At 35.4% G+C, this 23,043-nt stretch overlaps 2 protein-coding genes across 5 annotated transcripts in view; both read left to right on the top strand.

Annotated features, from left to right (window-relative positions):
- The window catches only part of LOC127861490 (single-stranded DNA-binding protein 3-like), a 479,133-nt gene that overhangs the window by 203,586 nt on the left and 252,504 nt on the right, over window positions 1-23,043 (top strand). For 3 of the 4 annotated variants that reach the window (XR_008040240.1, XR_008040239.1, XR_008040242.1), the window contains exon 17: window positions 10,922-11,099. The exons of the other annotated variant lie outside the window; for it this stretch is intronic. The gene's annotated coding sequence lies outside the window, so the exon portion shown is untranslated. The remainder of the gene's footprint in view (window positions 1-10,921; window positions 11,100-23,043) is intronic. 4 annotated transcript variants of the gene reach the window in all.
- LOC127861478 (mitogen-activated protein kinase kinase kinase 1-like) overlaps window positions 2,401-23,043 on the top strand; it is a 64,774-nt gene continuing 44,131 nt past the window's right edge. The window contains exons 1-5 of the mRNA XM_052399980.1: window positions 2,401-2,899; window positions 6,141-6,234; window positions 17,997-18,032; window positions 19,329-19,379; window positions 22,530-22,649. Coding sequence (XP_052255940.1) covers window positions 2,646-2,899; window positions 6,141-6,234; window positions 17,997-18,032; window positions 19,329-19,379; window positions 22,530-22,649 — 555 coding nt within the window. The 5' untranslated portion in view covers window positions 2,401-2,645. The remainder of the gene's footprint in view (window positions 2,900-6,140; window positions 6,235-17,996; window positions 18,033-19,328; window positions 19,380-22,529; window positions 22,650-23,043) is intronic.

Raw genomic sequence — 23,043 nt, 5'->3', positions numbered from 1 at the left:
AATTAAATAAATGTAGCATTTATATAAATGTAATGAAACAACAAATTGTATATTTGGTGATAAGTGGCATAACCACGCCTAAAAAGAATATGTTATTTGTTAGGAGACGTAATTAAGAAAACATTTATAGCAAGTCATCTTTTCAGTAGCATCAATAAACGTGACGTCACTTGGTTTCTACGATTTCTGTTCTCAATGAAAGTTACGTCATTTGCAAAATATTTATGAATGAAAACGACGTCATATGTTTGTACATTCAATAACGTCACTAAATAGTGAATTTGTACTAAGAAGAGCGGAGTATTGAAAAATATAGTTCACGTCCAAAAGCTTTAACCAAATCAATCAGAATCGTGTTAGAATCAAAATAATAATTTTATATGATGGTTTGTTGTCGAATAACCAACATTGCCACAGTAAGGAGTATAGATGCGCGTTATCAAATCACTCGTGCTTCGCACTCGTGATATAATTCCTACGCACCTATACTCTTTACTGTGGGTTATTCGACAACAAACCATGGTATAAAAATATTATTTCTAAATCACAATAAAAATACTATTTCTTAATCACAATATGCTCTTCGTGTTTAAGCATTCATATATAGTTTCAATAATACACCATATGTTTTCCCTTATATGGCAAATTTAAGTAAACAGTGCATAATTGACAAATTCTGTTAAAACTGTATTGAATTGTCAATAAAAAAATGAAATGTGAAAAATATAATATTGATTGACCAATCAATAACTCTATAAATCCATGAAACTTGCCATACAATATCATACATATAATTCCTACGCACCTATACTCTTTACTGTGGGTTATTCGACAACAAACCATGGTATAAAAATATTATTTCTAAATCACAATAAAAATACTATTTCTTAATCACAATATGCTCTTCGTGTTTAAGCATTCATATATAGTTTCAATAATACACCATATGTTTTCCCTTATATGGCAAATTTAAGTAAACAGTGCATAATTGACAAATTCTGTTAAAACTGTATTGAATTGTCAATAAAAAAATGAAATGTGAAAAATATAATATTGATTGACCAATCAATAACTCTATAAATCCATGAAACTTGCCATACAATCATGAGAGGAACAACATCGATTTAAACCAGTGCGTTAAATTATTGTAAAATGATTGGAATCCTGTATAGAATATGAATATCCATCAATTGAATTATTAAAAATGTAAGCAATTGTATAGTATAGTCCATATACAGCCTTATACTATGACAATGTAATGTGTGTAAAGTTATCAAGGCTAAGTCTGTGTCCGTTCCACTCTTGATCAACACACGATTATTGAGGCGATACCTATATTCAGTGTATCATGATTTATATACTGTTTGCCTTAAAGGGTTAGGAAGCAGTTGATATGTGTTCTCTGGTCACTAACGTCACTAACATCCTTCCACATATGGTTGTAACTTAAATAGTTTAAAGAAACTTCATCATTTGAAAGGGCCCCCAAAGGTTAACTTAAAAAAAATAAATATATTTTTTATATTTCATATAATAACTGATACAACAGGCCAAAATATTAAGAAATAGATAGCGCTTTTGAGGATAAAGAAATCATTTTATGATATATGGGCCTGTTTATTTCGTGCTTTCTATGTCAACATTTTTTAGTTTTAGTACGAGTATTATGAATATCGATATGTCCAACATAAAAGCGCAATTGGTTCATGAGATGAAATTTTAAAATAACTGTTCGGAAATAACAAACACATATTGCTCTGATTATACTTTCCTATTACATTTTTTAGCATTGGTTTATTGAAATTAAGCGTAATACCATATAATAAATATTTTTTATATTTAAAATATTTTCTTATTTGATATAGGTAGTATTATAAGTTATTAAAGACCAGTTTGTTTAAAAATTTTTTTATAAGACTTTGTCCTTTTGAGATCCGTTTAAATGACATTTAATCTGAATCTTTGCACACATATAATTAAGTGCCAAGGAGGACAAGATGCATAGCATTAGTAAGTAAGTTTTGATTCTTCTCGGTTATGTACACATGTTGATTTACGTAAGTCATTTTGTTCGTGAGATCAAATATCTATAAATTTATTTATAGATCTTTGGTAATATGTCTATTATTAATTTCACAAGTATATGTTTTTCATAGTATATTCTTTGTGAGAAGTTTATTTAATATGATAACTGTACACATATAATGTTTTTCCTCGTCATATATTTAATTGTTGAATTTGTTATAAGGTCCATTATTAATTTCCCCGAAACGTTTTAAATTATATGACTTATTTTTACTACTCATTGATATGGATGTAACATTTCAGTGTTATGTAACCCACTTAATTATTTTCGTTCAAATAGGCCCTCTGGTTCAAATATTCAGAATTACAGTTTTACGTCAAAATCAAAACGAGGCATTCAAAACAATCGCGGGAAGAAAGAGGAAATAAAAGATACATTTTTATAAACAACCTGCTAGATCACATCGTTAACACTTTTTATTTTGGAAATGCATTTCCTTGATTTGAAGCACACCTCTGTGCTGATGTCGCTAGTAATGTCGTGGTAAACATCAGAGATTGTCATTCAGTAAAGCACACTCAAGTGTCGAATGAGATGACATTTCCAAAAATAAAATACCATGGCATCACAATCGAGTCCGTACTCAACATATTCTGGACAATCGGTACCAGACACACAAGTTAACAGGAATGATCTTAATGTAACATCTGTCTCCCCAAGGCCCAGTGCCTGCCAGGTAACTGACAGTGAGTGCATGAATTCTGCCGAAGTAGACAGTGGGCAAAGTTATCAAGGTCCACACAACTGGAGGAGGAGATTAAAGCCCGTCAAATCACCCATTAAATCAGACAGTGATGATGGAGGACACAAAGGGTATGACTATCACGTTGCTGTTTTATTGATACACAAATATACATTCATGGTTCGACAAATCCACTTGCCCGCTCGTAATTACAAATCGGCTCTGGACAAGTGAATATACAGTTAAGTCCGGTAATCTTGCGCGTCCGGTAATCTTGCGCACTTCGCATTTGCGAATCTCACAGACGACGAATGGTTTTCTTTAGTGATGAAAGATGGAATTTCACATTTTAAAGAATTAACGGATTTAAAAGTTACGTATTCTATGCAAAATTAAATTCGATCATTTAATTTAAACACCGGTTGCGTCATCCCTATACATCGTAAACACTGGCCTTCTTACGAAAAATTCAAAATGAATCACAAATTCCCTGCAGTCTTTAGCGTTTTCATACTTTAAATTATGAATTCATATATCCAACGTGTAATTTATTATTCCATTGCACAATATCCGATCAGTTTTGGTATTTTTTGCCATAAAAATATATCGCATCAGACGACAAAGTCATTATTTCCCGCCATTCTGTCAAACCAATTTGGTATGATCTCCGCATGCGCAATGGCCTAGTTTTGATATTTTCTGTAAACTATGGAAGCATGATCGTGGTATCAAACCTGTTATGCATTTTTTTCACGCATACCGGTACTTTTTTATTAATTGTACACTATTATTAGTGACTATATTATTTATTGATTTGTAGTGAACAAAAACTGCACTAGAAATCCACATTTAATTTCAATGGTTTTACAAACTGATTTTAAAAATATTTTTCTGGAATGCTTTTTGTCAATAATTGGACACCATATGTTTACAATTTTGGAAATTTTGCCTAAACGAGGTCATTATACAAAGTGCGCAAGATTACCGAACACTCTGATAGTTTGAAAATGAGGTGAGTCATGTTTGTTTTGAAATCAAATCGGACAGTTCTTCACTGAATTAATTAGATATGTTTGTGTTAATAAGCACATGAACTTATTATTTTCATTATAAATTTAGATATTTTGTTGCCAATTTATAAAAGAACATGTTTTTAAACCAATTGATCCTTAACTGCGCAAGATTACTGGACAGCATCGTACCGGCAGCGCTCGTCCTGCAGGGCGAGTGGCATTTCTGGCCAAAAAAAGATTACAATTTCAACTTTTAACACATCTTTACCAAACAAAAAAACTTTTAATCGGCTGTTGATTTCTCCACACTGCGATTAAATCCTGTTCCCGTAACGCTCTGATACCGGTATGTTCCGTGAAAGTATCTTCTACAGAATGGTAAATGGTCTTTTAATGCTGCTGAAAAATTCGTCTACATTCTTCACATCTTTAGATTGAAAGAGTGGCTATTCGCAAGTTTTAATGGACGAAAATGACAAAGAGAAAACTGCCTTTTGTACACACAGAGGCTTGTTTGAGTTTAACAAAATGCCTTTCGGACTCTCCAATGCTCCTAAAGTGTAATCATAATGATTGTGACCATGAGGACAAAATGAAAAACAAACAAGTGAAAAGTGTGTTAAAACAGTTTATTAGCTTTATTGAAGTTCGTGAGTTAACAGTTCTATATGAAAACCAATAGAAAATCACAATAAAACATATTACTTACTGATTTATTGCAGTTTTTGAATAAATTGCAGGGCAAGTACATATTTTAGCAAGGCAAGTGAAAATTCTTAGCTACTCACCCTGCAGGGCAAGTTGCTGAAAACAATTTTGTCGACCCCTGACATTTTCAGACAACTTTTTTTCCGTTGAGTGATATTTTAGAACCATTTTGTTTTCTGTAAGCCACTATCCCACATTCTCATATACTGTTTTTGTTGAGTCTTTGGTCCTTTTTGAGTTGTGATTATAGGGATCGCATGAAATCACATGATAAAATGTTTGCACTAGATGCATTTAGTGTCTGTTAAATAGTTGTAACAAAGTCACCATAATTTTGCTTATCAAAAATGCCACAAAAACAGGGAAATATTGTAATTTAACATAACTGAAAGTGTGTTTTTTGTTCAAGTTTGGGTCCGGTAGGGGGACCCATTCTAAATGGAAAAAAGTATAAATTTTTCCCAATGGGACCTAAAAATTCCCAATTGAAGGTTTCCAAATAGAATTATATTTTTAAAATAAATATAAACATGTTGATTATCTCCAATTCAAGCTTTATCTATAGGTTGAATTTTAGAAAATATAATAATGAAATCACTTTTATTATCAATTTTAAAGTAAACATTAGCATACAATTAACAAATTTGAATTCCCAATTTTAGTAAAAAGATGCATTTTTTCCCAATCCAAAGGGACCCAGCCCCATTCCCAAAATGGTGGAAAAAAAACCACTGAATGAAAATGTTCTAATTAAATACAAACATTTTTTTCTCCTTTATGTATTGTTTACATAGTGTTTTTAGCTCACACAAAATCGTCTATTTATGAGTATTTTTGGATTTTCATCGAATGTTGACATTTTTCATAACAAATTTACCTTCCCTGTAATGTAAGTTTGAATAATATTTATAGCTTGCAAATCTTGAAATTAGAACAGCCAATCAGAACCCACTACTAAAAAGGATCTTACTTTCAAGATGGAGGTGTGACACAATCAACATTGATTATTTTGATGCTAAGCATACCGTCTCATTATATCGTAGTTTTACGAGTCCACTTGAAAAAACACTAAATAGCCGGGCTTTTTTGCCATCTTTGTGAAGTGTCCTTGGCTCTCACATATTGTGAGAAAATTAGTCGCACACTGTTAAAAATGTGACATGCTGTGTTGCAAACTTTTTTAAATTGGGTAAATTTGGATTGCATACTTCTTTCAATTGTGAAAGTTTGAGTTGAGAACTTTACAATTTGTGAAAAACGGTTATTCGCTAAGAGAGAAAAAAAATCTGTGATAAATGCTTGACAGTTATGTTTTTTCAATTTTTAGAAGTTTGAATTTATTTGCTATTTATGAATGACTATTACAAAAATCTTTCTCATGATTTCCAGTTTGCATTTGAAAGTAGGTCACGTTTATTCCAGACATGACTAATGTTATGATTATTTTAATCACATCACATGTAATTTTGTTAGGGTGTTTAGTTTTATTAGTTGGTCTAACAAATGTGTAATAAATTGCTTATTTTCATGTGCAGAATACACTGGCTTATCTGGGACAACACTTAACGCACAGGCATTTGAGGGAGGCTGCAATATAAACACATGGTTGGTGAATCCTTGATTAACATTATCAATTTCTTAATGGTTGTAGTGATGGTCAAGACAATCCTGATGAAAAACCCAAAAGTCGGCCGTTGCCTCCATGGAAAAGAGATTTGTTTGAGAAAAATAAAAAGGTGGCAAGGGTGAGTATTTCTTCTTTATTTCTTTTAAACTAACAGTAAACATTCCATTTTTAAAACTTACCAGCTGATTTTCAGACTGATCATGCATCTAGATATCTAAAATAATCTTTTATATTTTTATTTGCAAAAGAAGAGCAATTTACAAGCCTTGTAATTCAATGTTTTGCACCAGGCAAAAACAATTTGTTTGTCCATTATCATGATCGATATAAACCAGGCTTTTTCCGCCCTATGCCACAGGTCCGAAATTCGGCCCCATTCCCAATGCAAATCTGGTTGTGTTTTTCCCAATTGAAAAAAAATTCCCAATTCCAAAAAAAAAAAAAAAAAATTTTTTTTTTTTTTTTTTTTACCTTAAAATATATAAGTTAACCTGATCCGGTGTAGAAAATCAAAAGTGTTGCATAATTAAATTATCTGTTGCCTTGAATTTGTTTTAAAAACTGTAAAATATGTTAATGATTATTTAAGACTTTCCTTAAATTCCTCAAAATCCGGCGCTTCGCACGATTTTTTTCACCTCAAAAAAGGCCAGGCCTTTTCCCCAAGTTCAGATTAAAAAACCTGCACTTATCTCACATGTTCATAATACTTTGTAAAATTTTAATAATAAGTTATCAAAATAGTCGTTATTTACCAGTTAACGGCTTCTTTGAAATATAAAAAACACTATTTACATGCGATAATTTTTCCCAATTGAGCCAATTTTGCGAATAATTTTTTTCCCAAAATGGGGGTTTTACGACGCGAAATTCCCAAAATTCCAGTGTGGCGTATTCCCAAAATGGAGCGGAAAAAGCCTGTAAACATCAGTAATGGGCATAACTTAGTTATTTTTTGCAATAATAGTCTGTCAGAGTAAGAGAAATATTTAAATTTCCTTGTTTATGAAGTACAGGTAAACGATATTTTCCCAACAGAGCAAAAATGCTAAATTTCCAAAAAAGCATAATAAAAAATAGAAAAAAAATAAGGAAAGTTGCTTCTTTCTTGGTCAAAATTGAACTCTTGGCAAGTGAAAAACTCAAATAAATAAGTTGTGTTTAACATCAAGCTTGATTGATGTTGGTTTTAGAATTGCCACATTCAGAGCAGTTTCCAATGTATTTTGCCATCCATTTTTGTTCTCGTGTGTTTACAGGATACTTTATGTTTTTTACTTAAATGAGTCATTATAGTAAATGTTAAGTGAACAAAAATAAACCTGGTCATCAGTCACACTGATGCGTTCCATTGACAAAGTTTGGCTTCAGGAACAATCTCTGTGTAACAAACAGAAACCGTCTTTTCAACAACCCATTAGAAGCTTTAATATTGCTGTGCTGATATTTATGCTCCCCTTCGAAGAAGAGGGGGTATATTGTTTTGCACATGTCGGTCGGTCTGTCAGTCGGGCCGTCCACCAGATGGTTTCCGGAAGAAAACTCAAGAACGCTTAGGCCTAGGATCATGAAACTTCATAGGTACATTGATCATGACTAGCAGATGACCCCTACTGATTTTCAGGTCACTAGGTCAAAGGTCAAGGTCACAGTGACTCAAAATAGTAAAATGGTTTCCGGATGATAACTCAAGAATGCTTAGGCCTAGGATCATGAAACTTCATAGGTACATTTATCATGACTGGCAGATGACCCCTATTGATTTTCAGGTCACTAGGTCAAAGGTCAAGGTCACAGTGACTCGAAATAGTAAAATGGTTTCCGGATAATAGCTCAAGAAGGCTTCCACTAGGATCATGAAACTTCATAGATACATTGATAATGACTGGCAGATGACCCCTATTGATTTTTAGGTCACTAGGTCAAAGGTCAAGGTCACAGTGACTCGAAATAGTAAAATGGTTTCCGGATGATTACTCAAGAATGCTTACGCCTAGGATCATGAAACTTCATAGATACATTGATCATGACTGGCAGATGACCCCTATAAATGTTTAGGTCACTAGGTCAAAGGTCAAGGTCACAGTGACTCGAAACAGTAAAATGGTTTCCTGATGATAACTCAAGAATAATTAGGCCTTGGATCATAAAGCTTCATAGGTACATTGATCATGACTGGCAGATGACCCCTATTGATTTTCAGATCACTAGGTCAAAGGTCAAGGTCACGGTGACCCGAAACAGTAAAATTGTTTCCAGATGATAACTCAAGAACGCTTTTGCCTACGATCATGACAATTCATAGGTACATTGATCATGACTCGCAGATGACCCCTATTGATTTTCAGGTCACTAGGTCAAAGGTCAAGGTCATAGTGACAAAAAACGTATTCACACAATGGCTGCCACTACAACGGACAGCCCATATGGGGGGGCATGCATGTTTTACAAACAGCCCTTGTTATTTTGATAATTAAATCCAAAGTTTACATGTAAGCAGGTGTTTTTTCTATACTGAACATGTAAACGAAAGACCAAGGACCCTAAAAGTCTCGCAAATCTGTGTGGATTGACAGTTTGACGTTATCAAAGGAAAGCCGCTTCCTGTCTGAAGGCATAACTTACTCAAGTAAACACGTTCAACCAATGCATAAGGAATGGTTTTAATTGTCGGAACAAAGTCGATTCTCTGCTCACTAATGCATTTATTTTCTCTTTGTAGGTAGGTTATTCCATTGATTGCTAAAAGAAGGTGGTAACTATTGAGTTGATAGTTGCATTAAATATTCACAGTTGTATTCTAATTGCGTCGACATTCAAAACAATGTTTACCAGTAATTATGGACCATATCGGCAGAGTGACATTCACACATGTTAATCCCTTTTGTCAAAACACCGCAGACAGCAGTCTTCACAATAGGTCAGTAGACAAGCTTTGCGTGTTTTCATAACGTCAATCACTTAATCCATTTACGTCCAGATGTTCTCTTTAATCAGTTTACAGTACAATTACTGTTAAAATAATTACTCTACTAAAATACCGTAATGATAAAGCTTCGGCGTGTTCAAAACGAAATTATTTTGGAGGAAATATCAACTTATTCGCGATATAATTTTGTTAAAAAATACCAAAGAAACTTTTAACCGAAATCAACAGAATTAAGTGTTCTCTGCGCTACAAATTTTGTATTAAAAAAATCAATACACGCACGCTTTGCAGGAGTATACCTTGACCTTGTACATTGCAGCATAATTTTCGCGCGCTTTTGTCGTGAAATATACATGATGACTGTATATTGGAAGCATTTTGTAAACGTTCTGTTAACATTAAAAATGGTAGTGTGTTTCGGATTACTTATTATTATTCTCATTTTGAAATTTTACGGAACATTTATCCTTGTGTTATATGTGTTATGATTTAAATATTAATTTGTCAAAAAGCTTGACATGTAGTATATTCATTTATATTGTAGACGTACCTGTGAATTAAAAAACATAATTTTTATACATATTAATTTTCTATACAATTATCTTTATTTTTATACAGTATTTAAACAATTTTTAATAAAAATGTTTTTATTTTTTGGCATGCCCAGTAGCAAACTGCTAATGCGGTGTTGCGCGGCGGTCGCTGATAAGAACGGAAATTGTCTGCATTTACCGACTAGGCTAAAGTAATACACGCAGCGGGTATTAGCGAACTCGGCGGAACACCGCTTTTTACCTCGCTTTCAAACTCCGCGTAAATACTCACTAGCAGGAAAAAACCCGCAGAGTGAGCGCGTTTTTTGGGGAAAACATTTGGAGTGTACTGTATGTGGTGAAGCTATAAATCATACATTTTTAACATTTGAAGAAAGATTAATCATTAAGATACCATGATTTTGTGTTAGACTAATACATACAGTCAACTTTTGTTTTGAGCTTCTAAAAATATACTTAAAGATAATAATTTTGGAAATGAAAAATTAATGACGCAATAAACTCTGGTTTGCATGCCTGTGTAAAGTATTTTGTCAAAATTTAAATTTATAAAAAATATCAGGGCCCTCAATCCATTTTAGGGGAAGCAGGTCGCTATCCATAGCAGGGGGAATTTTCGCGGCGTTTCCCTTTTTGGGGGATTTTTTACTTACTCTCTAATTATTACATTTGTACATGTTTGCACTATATTAATTGCTTTTTTCATAATTTAGTATGTTTGGCAAGGTTAAATTAAAATAGAATTGAGAAATAATAATCATGAGACACATCTATCTATAAAAATTTTTTTTTTTTTTTTAGGGGGAATTTTTTCCCCCAAAAGGGGAAAAAGGTATACTTTTCAGGGGGGGGGGGGGAATGCGGCCGAATTTCGGCCGTGGATTTTACAGGTTGAGGGCCCTGAATATATAGGTGAAAGTTTTCTAGGTTAAACAGAAATTCTGGTTTTTGGATCACCGCTGAGGCCATTTTTATGTCCCCCACTATAGTAGTGGGGGACATATTGTTTTTGCCCTGTCTGTTGGTTGGTAGGTTGGTTGGTCTGTTGGTCTGTTGGTTGGTCTGTTTGCGCCAACTTTAACATTTTGCAATAACTTTTGCTATATTGAAGATAGCAACTTCATATTTGGCATGCATGTGTATCTCATGAAGCTGCACATTTTGAGTGGTGAAAGGTCAAGGTCATCCTTCAAGGTCAGAGGTCAAATATAGGTGGCCAAAATCGCTCATTTTATGAATTACTTTTGCAATATTGGAGATAGCAACTTGATATTTGGCATGCATGTGTATCTCATGGAGCTGCACATTTTGAGTGGTGAAAGGTCAAGGTCATCCTTCAAGGTCAGAGGTCAAATATATGTGGCCCAAATCGCTTATTTTATGAATACTTTTGCAATATTGAAGATAGCAACTTGATATTTGGCATGCATGTGTATCTCATGGAGCTGCACATTTTGAGTGGTGAAAGGTCAAGGTCAAGGTCATCCTTCAAGGTCAGAGGTCAAATATATGTGGCCCAAATCGCTTATTTTATGAATACTTTTGCAATATTGAAGATAGCAACTTGATATTTGGCATGCATGTGTATCTCATGGAGCAGCACATTTTGAGTGGTGCAAGGTCAAGGTCATCCTTCAAGGTCAAGTATATGGGTCAAAATTGCGCATGTAATGTCACTTCTGCAATATTGAAGCTAGCAATTTTATATTTGAAATGCGTGTGTATCTCAAGGAGCTGCACATTTTGAGTGGTGGAGAGTCAAGGTCAAGGTCATCCTACAAGGTCAACATCATATAGGGGGACATTGTGTTTCTCAAACACATCTTGTTTCAAATCGCGTTAATCCGTTGAGAACATTTTAAGGGCAGGTATGGGGTAGGCAGCATATAAATAGCAGGCGCATGTTTAAGTAACTCAATAACAAACGCCTGCAATATATTATAATAAACAAGATCTGAGAGTGCAGGATCACATGACTTTGTGGGGTTTCCCCTTTAAACTTTAATGGATGTACCGGTATACACGACAGTATTTGGTGCTTTATTTCAAATAACTTTTTATGCCCCCGCTAGGGTGGCATATAGCATTTGAACTGTCTGTCCGTCAGTCCGTCCGAAAACTTTAACATTGGCCATAACTTTTGTAATATTGAAGATATTTGTCATGCATGTGTATCTCATGGAGCTACACATTTTGAGTGGTGAAAGGTCAAGGTCATCCTTCAAGGTCAAAAGTTAAAAAAAAACAATCCAAGGGAAGTAATAAGCTTTAAAAGGGAGATAATTTCTAAACCTGCAAAATGATATATTGAAATTTTATTTCAAAGCGGCGCAATAGGAACATTGTTATTTGGGACAAACTAATCTCTTGTTAAAATTATTTTTCTTAAGAATATAACTAGTGCATAAAAGACATATTTTTATGCTTTTTATGTCAATGTGAAATACATCGGAATTAATTTAGTTAATAAGCCTGTGTTCATGTTAAATTATATCGTAATCTACTGCATTCCTTGTACACGGCTATGCTTCACGCAACGTGAAATTTTGTCAATGATTTGAGACGTATTTAAGGATCTATTCTTATACCTTAAGATATCGGCACAAACTGCAAAAAAAACTGTCTTATAATGCACTTGAGATATTTGCAAAAATAAAGTTCTTAACGGGGGTCCATCCCGTGTGTAAAATCGGGTAAACCCCGTTGATTCTGCACCCTGGACCTGCGGTTTGTAAAGTTTACAGCTATCGGACTGCAGGAAGTCTCCTCAGGAACCACAATGCAAGAATTGGAATTACCATAAAACCATTAATAGAAAATCCTCATATCTTTTGTTGACTCTTCGTCCCGACAAAAAGCGTGCGAAATTTATGCGACAATTTACAATGTCACGCCTTACTGTAAAATGAAAATTTGTTCTCAAACATAAAAACAGCTGCATCTGTAACTAAATATGCCGTTTGATAGGTTAACACATAAAGTATTTATATTAGCTTTCCACATAGACAGAGTATATTTTGCCTTCAAATTAGAAATTACACATGTATACATTAAGTGAAAATATGTCAATAACAGAAAACGACAACATCAATAAAAATGTTACTCTTCCTACAAATAGTGCCTTCATTATTTATCTTTTTATTGATTGGATGTTGAAATAAGCATTGTGCTGATAAAAGTTAACCCTAGAATTTCCCGTAATGCAGCTGTGTCTGCTTACATGTTAAGTGAAAGATGCTGACAAGCAAAATGCGTCCTGTCCGTCCTGTCTATGTTATCTCGAGCGGATTATCATACCCTTATGGCTACATATATATATAATTATACTGACTGCATGTCATGTGATGACAGCACCATAGGCTCATTTAAAGAGGGGAAAGTGGAAACATCTTTTAAATTAATGCTATTTTTGGCAGTTACCAGTTTTTAATGAAGTTTTTATTTTGATGACCAGCTTTAAGTTTCAATTGGCAATATTGGCAATCAGAAATGCTAACATAGCAAGTACTATGGTAATCTTTTCTTGTGGATTTCCATTCATCATCATGTTTCATCAAAAATTTATTATCCCCACGCTTTTTGAAAAGCGTGGGGATATTGTGGTTATCTCCGCCGTCTCTCCGGTTGTCCGTCTGTCCGTCCGTCCTGGCCACTATCTCCTCCTACACTATTAGCACTAGAACCTTGAAACTTACACACATAGTAGCTATGAGCGACCATGCACTATTTGGAATTTTGATCTGACCCCTGGGTCAAAAGTTATGGAGGTTGGGGTGGGGCTGGGTCAGAGATTTTCACTCATTTTTATACGCCTGTTTTAAAAAACGGGACGTATTATAGTTTCACCTTGGTGGCGGGGGGGGGGGGGGGGGGGGGCGGCGTCCACAGCAGTGTCCGCTCTCTAATTCAAATAGTTTTCATCCGATCTTCACCAAACTGAGTCAGAAGTTTTATCTAGGCAATATCTAGGTCAAGTTCGAATATGGGTTATGCCGGGTCAAAAACTAGGTCACAGGGTCACTTAGTACATTTCAAGCATTTAGCATGGTGTACGCTCTCTAATTGAAGTAGTTTTTTTCCGATCTTCACCAAACTTGGTCAGAAGTTGTATCTGGACAATATCTAGGTCAAGTTCGAATATGTGTCATGCTTGGTCAAAAACTAGGTCATGGGGTCACTTAGTGCATTTTAAGCATTTAGCATGGTGTCCGCTCTGTAATAGAAGTAGTTTTCATCCGATAATCACCATACTTGGTCAGAAGTTGTATCTAGACAATATCTAGGTCAAGTTTGAATATGGGTCATGCAGGGTCAAAAACTAGGTCACAGGGCACTTAGTGCATTTCAAGCATTTAGCATGGTGTTCGCTCTCTAATTGAAGTAGTTTTTATCCGATCTTCACCAAATTTGGTCAGATGTTGTGTCTAGACAATATGTAGGTCAAGTTTAAATATGGGTCATGCCGGATCAAAAACTAGATTACAAGGTCACTTAGTGCATTTCAAGCATTTAGCATGGTGTCCGCTCTCTAATTGAAGTAGTTTTCTTCTGATCTTCACCAAATTTGGTCAGAAGTTGTGTCTAGATGATATGTAGGTCAAGTTCAAATATGGGTCATGGTAAAGTTATCAAGTTGTCCAAAACCTTCAAACGGGCGTATCTTGTGACAGTTTGGCACTCTTGTTTTAGGTTATTTTACATTAACTTCTTCATTTCTACACTGATTTACTTCAAATTGATACTGAACCTTTCTTATGACAATACGGTCAATCTCAACTATGCATGGCCCCATTACCAACCCTGGGGCGCCCGCCCACATAGACCACACCCACCCAAAATTGCCTTTTACTATAATTTCTTCCTTTCTACACCGATTCACTTCTAATTGATACTGAACTTCTATAATGACAATATGACAATACGGTCAATCTCAATTATGCATGGCCCCATTACCAACCCTGGGGCGTCCCTGGGTCAAACATAGGGCGTGGGGATACGCCTCAGCCTCTGCCGCACCATTTCTAGTTACGTATGACATCTCCTAAACTGTTGTGAAACGTTCCATTCTTGAAAATCTTTATCACAGAATTTCATACCATCCAGTAATCTCTCAGCCATGGCAACCAAAATTTAAAAAATGTGAACTCTCCTCCAAAACAACAAGGCCAGGGCTTGAGTTAAGATATTATGCAAGAAACATACTTTTTGAAAAGCGTGGGGATATTGTGGTTATCTCCACTGTTCGTCCGTCTCTCCGTCCGTCCTGGCCACTATCACCTCCTACACTATAAGCACTTGAACCTTGAAACTTACACACATGGTAGCTTTGAGCATATGTGCAACCCTGCGCTATTTGGAATTTTGATCTGTACCCTGGGTCAAAAGTTATGGAGGTTGGGGTGGGGCTGGGTCAGAGATTTTCACTCATTTTTATACGCCCGTTTTAAAAAAACGGGACATATTATAGTTTCACCTTGGCGGCAGTGGGGGGCGGCGTCCACAGCAGTGTCCGCTCTCTAATTCAAATAGTTTTCATCCGATCTTCACCAAACTTGGTCAGAAGTTTTATCTAGACAATATCTAGGTCATGTTCGAATATGGGTTATGCCGGGTCAAAAACTAGGTCACAGGGTCACTTAGTACATTTCAAGCATTTAGCATGGTGTCCGCTCTCTAATTGAAGTAGTTTTTTTCCGATCTTCACCAAACTTGGTCAGAAGTTGTATCTGGACAATATCTAGGTCAAGTTCGAATATGTGTCATGCTTGGTCAAAAACTAGGTCACGGGGTCACTAAGTGCATTTCAAGCATTTAGCATGGTGTCCGCTCTGTAATAGAAGTAGTTTTCATCCGATAATCACCATACTTGGTCAGAAGTTGTATCTAGACAATATCTAGGTCAAGTTTGAATATGGGTCATGCAGGGTCAAAAACTAGGTCACAGGGTCACTTAGTGCATTTCAAGCATTTAGCATGGTGTCTGCTCTCTAATTGAAGTAGTTTATATCTGATCTTCACCAAATTTGGTCAGATGTTGTGTCTAGACAATATGTAGGTCAAGTTTTAATATGGGTCATGCTGGATCAAAAACTAGATTACGAGGTCACTTAGTGCATTTCAAGCATTTAGCATGGTGTCCGCTCTCTAATTGAAGTAGTTTTCTTCTGATCTTCACCAAATTTGGTCAGAAGTTGTGTCTAGATGATATGTAGGTCAAGTTCAAATATGGGTCATGGTAAAGTTATCAAGTTGTCCAAAACCTTCAAACGGGCGTATCTTGTGACAGTTTGGCACTCTTGTTTTAGGTTATTTTACATTAACTTCTTCATTTCTACACCGATTTACTTCAAATTAATACTGAACCTTTCTTATGACAATACGGTCAATCTCAACTATGCACGGCCCCATTACCAACCCTGGGGCGCCCGCCCACATAGACCACACCCACCCAAAATTGCCTTTTACTATAATTTCTTCCTTTCTACACCGATTCACTTCTAATTGATACTGAACTTCTATAATGACAATATGACAATACGGTCAATCTCAATTATGCATGGCCCCATTACCAACCCTGGGGCGTCCCTGGGTCAAACATGGGGCGTGGGGATACGCGTCAGCCTCTGCCGCACCATTTCTAGTTACGTATGACATCTCCTAAACTGTTGTGAAACGTTCCATTCTTGAAAATCTTTATCACAGAATTTCATACCATCCAGTAATCTCTCAGCCATGGCAACCAAAATTTAAAAAATGTGAACTCTCCTCCAAAACAACAAGGCCAGGGCTTGAGTTAAGATATTATGCAAGAAACATACTTTTTGAAAAGCGTGGGGATATTGTGGTTATCTCCACTGTTCGTCCGTCTCTCCGTCCGTCCTGGCCACTATCACCTCCTACACTATAAGCACTTGAACCTTGAAACTTACACACATGGTAGCTTTGAGCATATGTGCAACCCTGCACTATTTGGAACTTTGATCTGACCCCTAGGTCAAAAGTTATGGGGGTTGGGGTGGGGCCGGGTCAGAGATTTTCACTCATTTTTATTCCCCTGTTATGGTGCATTGGCCATAACTTTTGCAATATTGAAGATAGCAACTTGATATTTGGCATGCATGTGTATCTCATGGAGCTACACATTTTGAGTGGTGAAAGGTCAAGGTCATCCTTCAAGGTCAAAGGTCAAAAAAACTAATCCAAGGGAGGTAATAAGCTTTAAAGGGAGGCAAGTAATGAACCTGCCAAATGATTTTTTTTCAAATAAATCAAAGCGGCGCACTAGGGGGCATTGTGTTTCTGTTAAACACATCTCTTGTTTTATGTTATTTTACATTAACTTCTTCATTTCTACGCCGATTTAGTTCCAATTGATACTGAACATCTCTTATGACAATACGGTCAATCTCAACTATGCATGGCCCCATTACCATCCCTTGGGTGCCCCCTGGTTCAAACATGCGGCGTGGGGATACGTGTCGGCCTCTGCCGCGCCATTTCTAGTTGAAATATTATGATTATTCTCTTATACTGTTAAAAAAGAAGCATTTGAAAATTAATGAATTTGTGTGTGCTACATTTATTTCTTGTACACATTAAGGATATATTGGTTGTCAAGTTTCATATTGTTATCTGTTGAAGATCAATAGAACTGGTGTCAATTGTCTATAGAAATCATTTGTCTGTAAAAGACAGTTGACTTGTACAAGCAACTTTGAAGTTTCAGTCTAATGTTTAAGAAATATGGGGGACCGCTGGACCAGCTTTAACCATCATATAGGAAATACTGGCATTTAAATTATCACCCTCTGGATGGAAAGACAAAAAAGGATGCACACTGGAAGTTAGACTGTGTGTAAATTAACAACTTTTGAATCTCCCTTTTAGCATAGTGCCTGGTCAATGTTGTCAAGCTTTTCAGGAACAGATATTTGTGTATGTCTGTTTTTGTTATCATAGCATGCAAGAAACCTGTTATAAATCTATAAACATGTAGGAATATATGAAAGGTCACTATTTGCAAAGGTTTGTTAGAATTTATTCCAGGATTGAAAAATGCATTTATGTAATGAAAAACATTCACAATAGTTATTGTTAGGTATAAAGTTTCACGACATTGGATTTTAATTCTTAAGAGTACAAAATTGCCCAAGAAAAAGTAAACTGTTTTTGGAATTCACTGCTTATATATATAATTTAAAATTATTTACCTTGTTCATTGTATGGTTTGTCAGACAAAGTTCAATGTGAAAAAGGTGGAAAGGGAAGAAAATACAAGGAATTTTAACCATAAACTCAGTTACTTTCCTGCCATGGTAGCAAAAAGTTGCTTCCTGTCATTACTTTAATAACCTGGTAAATTAATATATATTCATTTTGTACTTTCATCTCTGACAGCTGGTACGTCGTGAGAGCTCCGGTCGTAGAAATCCCGTGAGTAGCCTTGTAGTTTTTCATTAGAAGTTAACTCTATGATGTTTCTAAGTAAATGTTTTACTGGTTTTTGGAAATGATTCCCAATCATTTGCAATTAATTTAGCTACATTTTTATGTTAAATTAATCCGTTTTTAGCTAAGGTTTCAACTGAGGCAGTCTGATTTATATGTTATGTTTATATGTTTTGAAATAGACTTTGCTAACAGTAATAGACTTTCTTTAAACCTCAAAAATCTGTATCATATTTAGAACCAGTATTTTCCATTCCCCTGCTATGCAATTCTTTTAAAAAAAAGAAAAAGTACTTTTTGCCCCTAATTGGGCCATATTGCAAACAAGAGGAAAAACTCTGCAATTCTTCATTTAAAATAGTGAGAAAATCATTTTCATTAATATAACTCTGGGTCCCATATAAAAAGCAATGTATGTCATAGAAAAAAAATTGATTATTTCATAGACTTAAAAAAGAATGGCTTGGGTTCATTGGATAAATTGCATATTTGATGGACTAAACAATTTTTTTATCTGATATCTGACATTAGCATGTTTAAAAACAACAGTCCTATGTCCAGAACCCATTGTTTTTGTTCGATCAAATATGGGGCCTGTAGAAGCCTCCATTCCACATTGAAAAAAAGTATACATTTTTCCCAAATGGGATCTAAACATTCCCAATTTAAGTGTTTTTTCAAGCTTCAGTATGTAGTTCTTGTCCTATCAAGCTCTATAAGTTGAACCTTAGTAAATATAATATTGAAATCACTTTATTCTCCATTTTAAAGTGTCTGTTGGCCAAAAAACAACTTTTTTCCCAATTTAAGTCAAAACCTTATTATTTTTCCCAATCCGGGACCTGGCCCCATTCCCAAATTAAAGAAAAAAATGCTGACAACCTGAAGGTCAAGAAAGAGCACCTTTTTTACCTACTGTTTGAAAGAATAGAGCATTTGCATGTTTTTTTTATTGGTTTTGTCTTTTGTCTGATATTGTACTGGCAATGGTCCATTTACAATATTTCATCTAAAAATGACCCACATCATGCAAAAATGGGTCTTATGCCATATGCTGCAAGGGTAGCTCCAGACCAGCCTTTGCATCCATTCAGTCTTGTCAGGAGCTACCCTGTCTGCTAATGAGACCACGACACGTTGCTTTACTTTATAGCTGACAGGGAAGCTCCTGGTATGGAGCTAACCCTGCCACATATGGCTGAGAACCCATTTCCACATGAAGCGGGTTTAATGCCGCATATGTGCAATTCTCTTCTTATATATTCAATTTTCTTATTACAGGTTGTTAGACGAAATAGTTCTGGAAAATCAAAGAAAATGAGCGGCAGTGAGGTAGGACTTTTTGAAATTTTCCAGAAAAAACAAAACAAATATTTTAAGCTCACCTGAGCACAACTTGCCTTTTGTCTGTCATGCATCATCTAGCGTGTGTCGTCCCTTGTGCATGTCATCATTTGCATTGTTAACACTCTGGAGGCCATATTTATTATCATATCTTTAAGAACTTGGTCAGAGGATTTATCTCAATTACTGTGAAATCATTTATTTTTGTCAGCACGAAATTTTGTCATTTTTATTAAAATGACGTTTTTGTCAGCACTTAAATTCGCCAATTCCTGACTTGGAAAAAAATGCTTCTGTCAATATCCGATTTGTTTGTCCGAAATATATCGCGGTTGCGAAAAATCGTTGTGGGGAAAGAGGGAGAACACTTGAGATTCATTTGCAGGAGGTGGGGCCTGTTTGTCACATGTCAATATACTAGTCTTTTGTTATCAGGTGACCAGTAATTTGCCCCCATTAGTGTATCATTATTATGATTAGCGGATTAGTGGGACCGAATAACCCTTAACGAGTGTTTGAAACCCGGGTTTGAAACAGTGAAGCCAGTGGCATATTGGTCCTATTCATTTATTATCATGGCCAAACTAATAACAATCTTACCTTTATCGGCGCAAACTAGAGAAGGTGCGAAGATTATTGGTTAAAATTAGTGTTAGCAAACTGTTTGGTCAGTTTTCAATAAAGTTTCAAGAGTTTTGCATCGTAAATATTTGATCACTTTAAGTACAATAATTTTCGGAAGTGTAAAATTAACAGTGCATTATGGGACAGCGGTTTCATAGGGCAAAGTTCAGATTTAATTGTAACAACCAATGGACGAGTGAGTTTTAAATTAGATTGAATGCAATAGGATACACAGAAATGTTTTATTGCGTCATACTCAGTCATTCGAAACATGTGCTTTCCGGGGATTTCCTGGAAATCGCGCGAAAATAAAAGTTAATTTTTGAAAACAATTTCCCTACTTTTGGATGGAACTAATCCTCATGATTGCTAATTTCTCTTTACCTGTTACGTTTTCAATTACTACAAGTAACAATTATTTGAAACATGTATCGTAAAACTTGCAAAAGATGTCAATGATTAAAAAGATCGATAGCCCATAAAACGAAGCACAAGCTATTTTTACACCTGTATTGTAGTTAAAGGCAAACAACCAAACACAAATCAAAATGTTCTGTATTTATTTGTAATCAATGTGGAGAATGTATATGGTAAGTATATACATCACCATCTTTTAATTTTGTTTATTGTCTTTGATCCGGATCTAATCCGGTGGGTGGAGGGCTGTATAATCTGCAACAACACTGAAAAACACAATACACACAATTGGTAATAAAGTTGTTAACAATTAGCGCTTATCATTACAATTCTACCTAAACGAAGTCAACGCAGTCGATACAGCTGTACTGCTTTCGTGTTTTAGAGCAATGTCACGTGTCAGTTAAGTACACTGTTTAATCTAAACCCTTTTGTGTCAAAACCGGATTTATCTTGATTATGTAACAGACGGAGTATGTATGCGTGGATTACGTTGGATTTTAGTGCCCTATGCCTTTGGTAATTCAGTCTTAATTTGTTCAAATATGGGACATAATTGTTCGTTAGGATCTTGAATTCGTCAATCGGTCGACTGACGAAATATACGAAAATTAATGCCTGACGATATATAATGGTTTCACAGTATAACTGGCTAAGTTGGGAACTGGGTAGCATGAGGAAAAAATAGGTTGCTACCTTATACTTTCGCTTATAAGACGCCCTCGCTTATAAGACGTACCTCGACTTCAGACTTTATAATGGTTGGATGTAAGACTGATCGCGTCCTGCGTATAAGACGCGGTCAAATTTTGCGGTTTTCATTGGCCGAAAAGACGGCAGAAGGTTGAAGAAAATCAATTTTTCTTCAAGAATTATATATTTTGTAAAGGATATAAATTGCAAGTTATTTCAAAATCAGAAAAAAGACCGAACATTTTGTTGTATACAATGGGCGTTTGAGCCAAAATACTACTTCCTTTCACGCATTGTTGTTGACTACAGGAAAGTAGAATGCTATAAAAATTGAATTCGAAACTGGAAATCTGAAATTCAGAATTCGGCAATCCGGTACAAAGATGGCGACGATCACAGCTTCATTGTTTTATCGGTCCGTTTAACCGATTTTAATCGCTTAGAGGTTAACAACCTTCAACAGCTAATTGGTGTTAATCTGTTGTGTAATGTAAATAAAGGTGTGAAAAACTCGCGAGTCAGTGTTTAATACATGTATTCCCTATCAAAGCAGTACGTGTAAAAAAAATAAATGATATAATCCAGACGATTTATTTACATGCTAACGCAGTCTAACTATTAACAGATATTCACTTTCATTTTTACCCGAAAGTCCCCGAAGCACGTTTTTTACATGACTGCATATGACACAATAAAATATTTTTTTGTACATGATCGTATTGCATTCAATCTAAATTTAAATTCGCTTGTCCAATTAAAGCTGTGTCCCATAATGCACTGTACTCTACACTTCTGAAAAATGGGTAGGGACAAGGTTGTGTTAAAAAAAGTTCTTAAAAATATTTATCGTCATAAATGTTTGAGATTATTTTTTCGTACGTGATGTTGTAATTATATTGGATTATTGGATAAATGTGAACATTAGAAAAAGCGGTATGTATACAGTTATCGATACGATCCAGTTTATATGCTTGAATTGGCGCATCACCGGCTTTAGAGAAAATGCAAATGGCTGCTGCCATGATTCAAAACAACTGACAAGTGTCCAATTTGACCAGCGTAAGACCAGTAAACTAGATTTGTTGAGAAATTGCTTTTATTTTCACCAGTATCTCTCTTATAAGAAAAGATCCCCCACTGTAACTTATTACTTTGAGTCTTAAAAATGCGTCTTATAAGCGAAAGTATACGGTACTACCTAGTGACGTGAATAAATCTCTACGGAGTTTGAAACTGGGTCATATGAGCTCAAAAACTAGGTCACAAGGTTAAATTTAAAAAAAGGTTGTTTACACTCCAGTTGCATTAGCCCATGTCCCTCTTGTGAGTATCAAACTGTTTTTGATTGACCAATAAAACAAATACTGATTAATAATAATAATAGAATAATATGTTTTCATATAGTCTCCTTCTGCACCGAGTCGCAAGAAGTCCTTTCGGGCCAGTGGAGGGGACAACGCATTTACACACCAGATTGTAAACGACAATGTTGTGTTACGAAAAGGGATTTCACCTGCTAATTCAGTAAGATGTACATTTTTTTTCTTGTATGTTGACGCATTCACTCATCACTGTTTTAATAGTTGTGTCCACTCTGTTTTATTCCCTTGGTATGCAGGGCTTGCAAGGTAAAATGACCTTATTTTCCAAGTTGTCCAAGAATATGAACAGACTAGTGATAATTTGACAGAATTTGCTGGAAAATTGTAAACAGCTTTTTGAAAGATGGAAAAGTGAGCCAATGTGAGATTTTACCAGCCATTGTATGTAAGTTATCCATTTCTCTTCTTGAGAGGAACTCTACATTTTCAAACCCCTATTTACAAGGATGAAGAGCTTTGGGAGGAAGTGCATAAATGGCAGTCTGGCTAGGAGCTACCCTGACCACTTATAAGACCACAAGATCTTGCGTGATTTT

This window comes from Dreissena polymorpha, chromosome 16, assembly GCF_020536995.1.
Source record: "Dreissena polymorpha isolate Duluth1 chromosome 16, UMN_Dpol_1.0, whole genome shotgun sequence".
NCBI lineage: Eukaryota > Metazoa > Mollusca > Bivalvia > Myida > Dreissenidae > Dreissena > Dreissena polymorpha.
The sequence above is the reverse complement of the archived record's forward strand: the minus strand, read 5'-3'. Positions and strand labels throughout refer to the sequence as shown.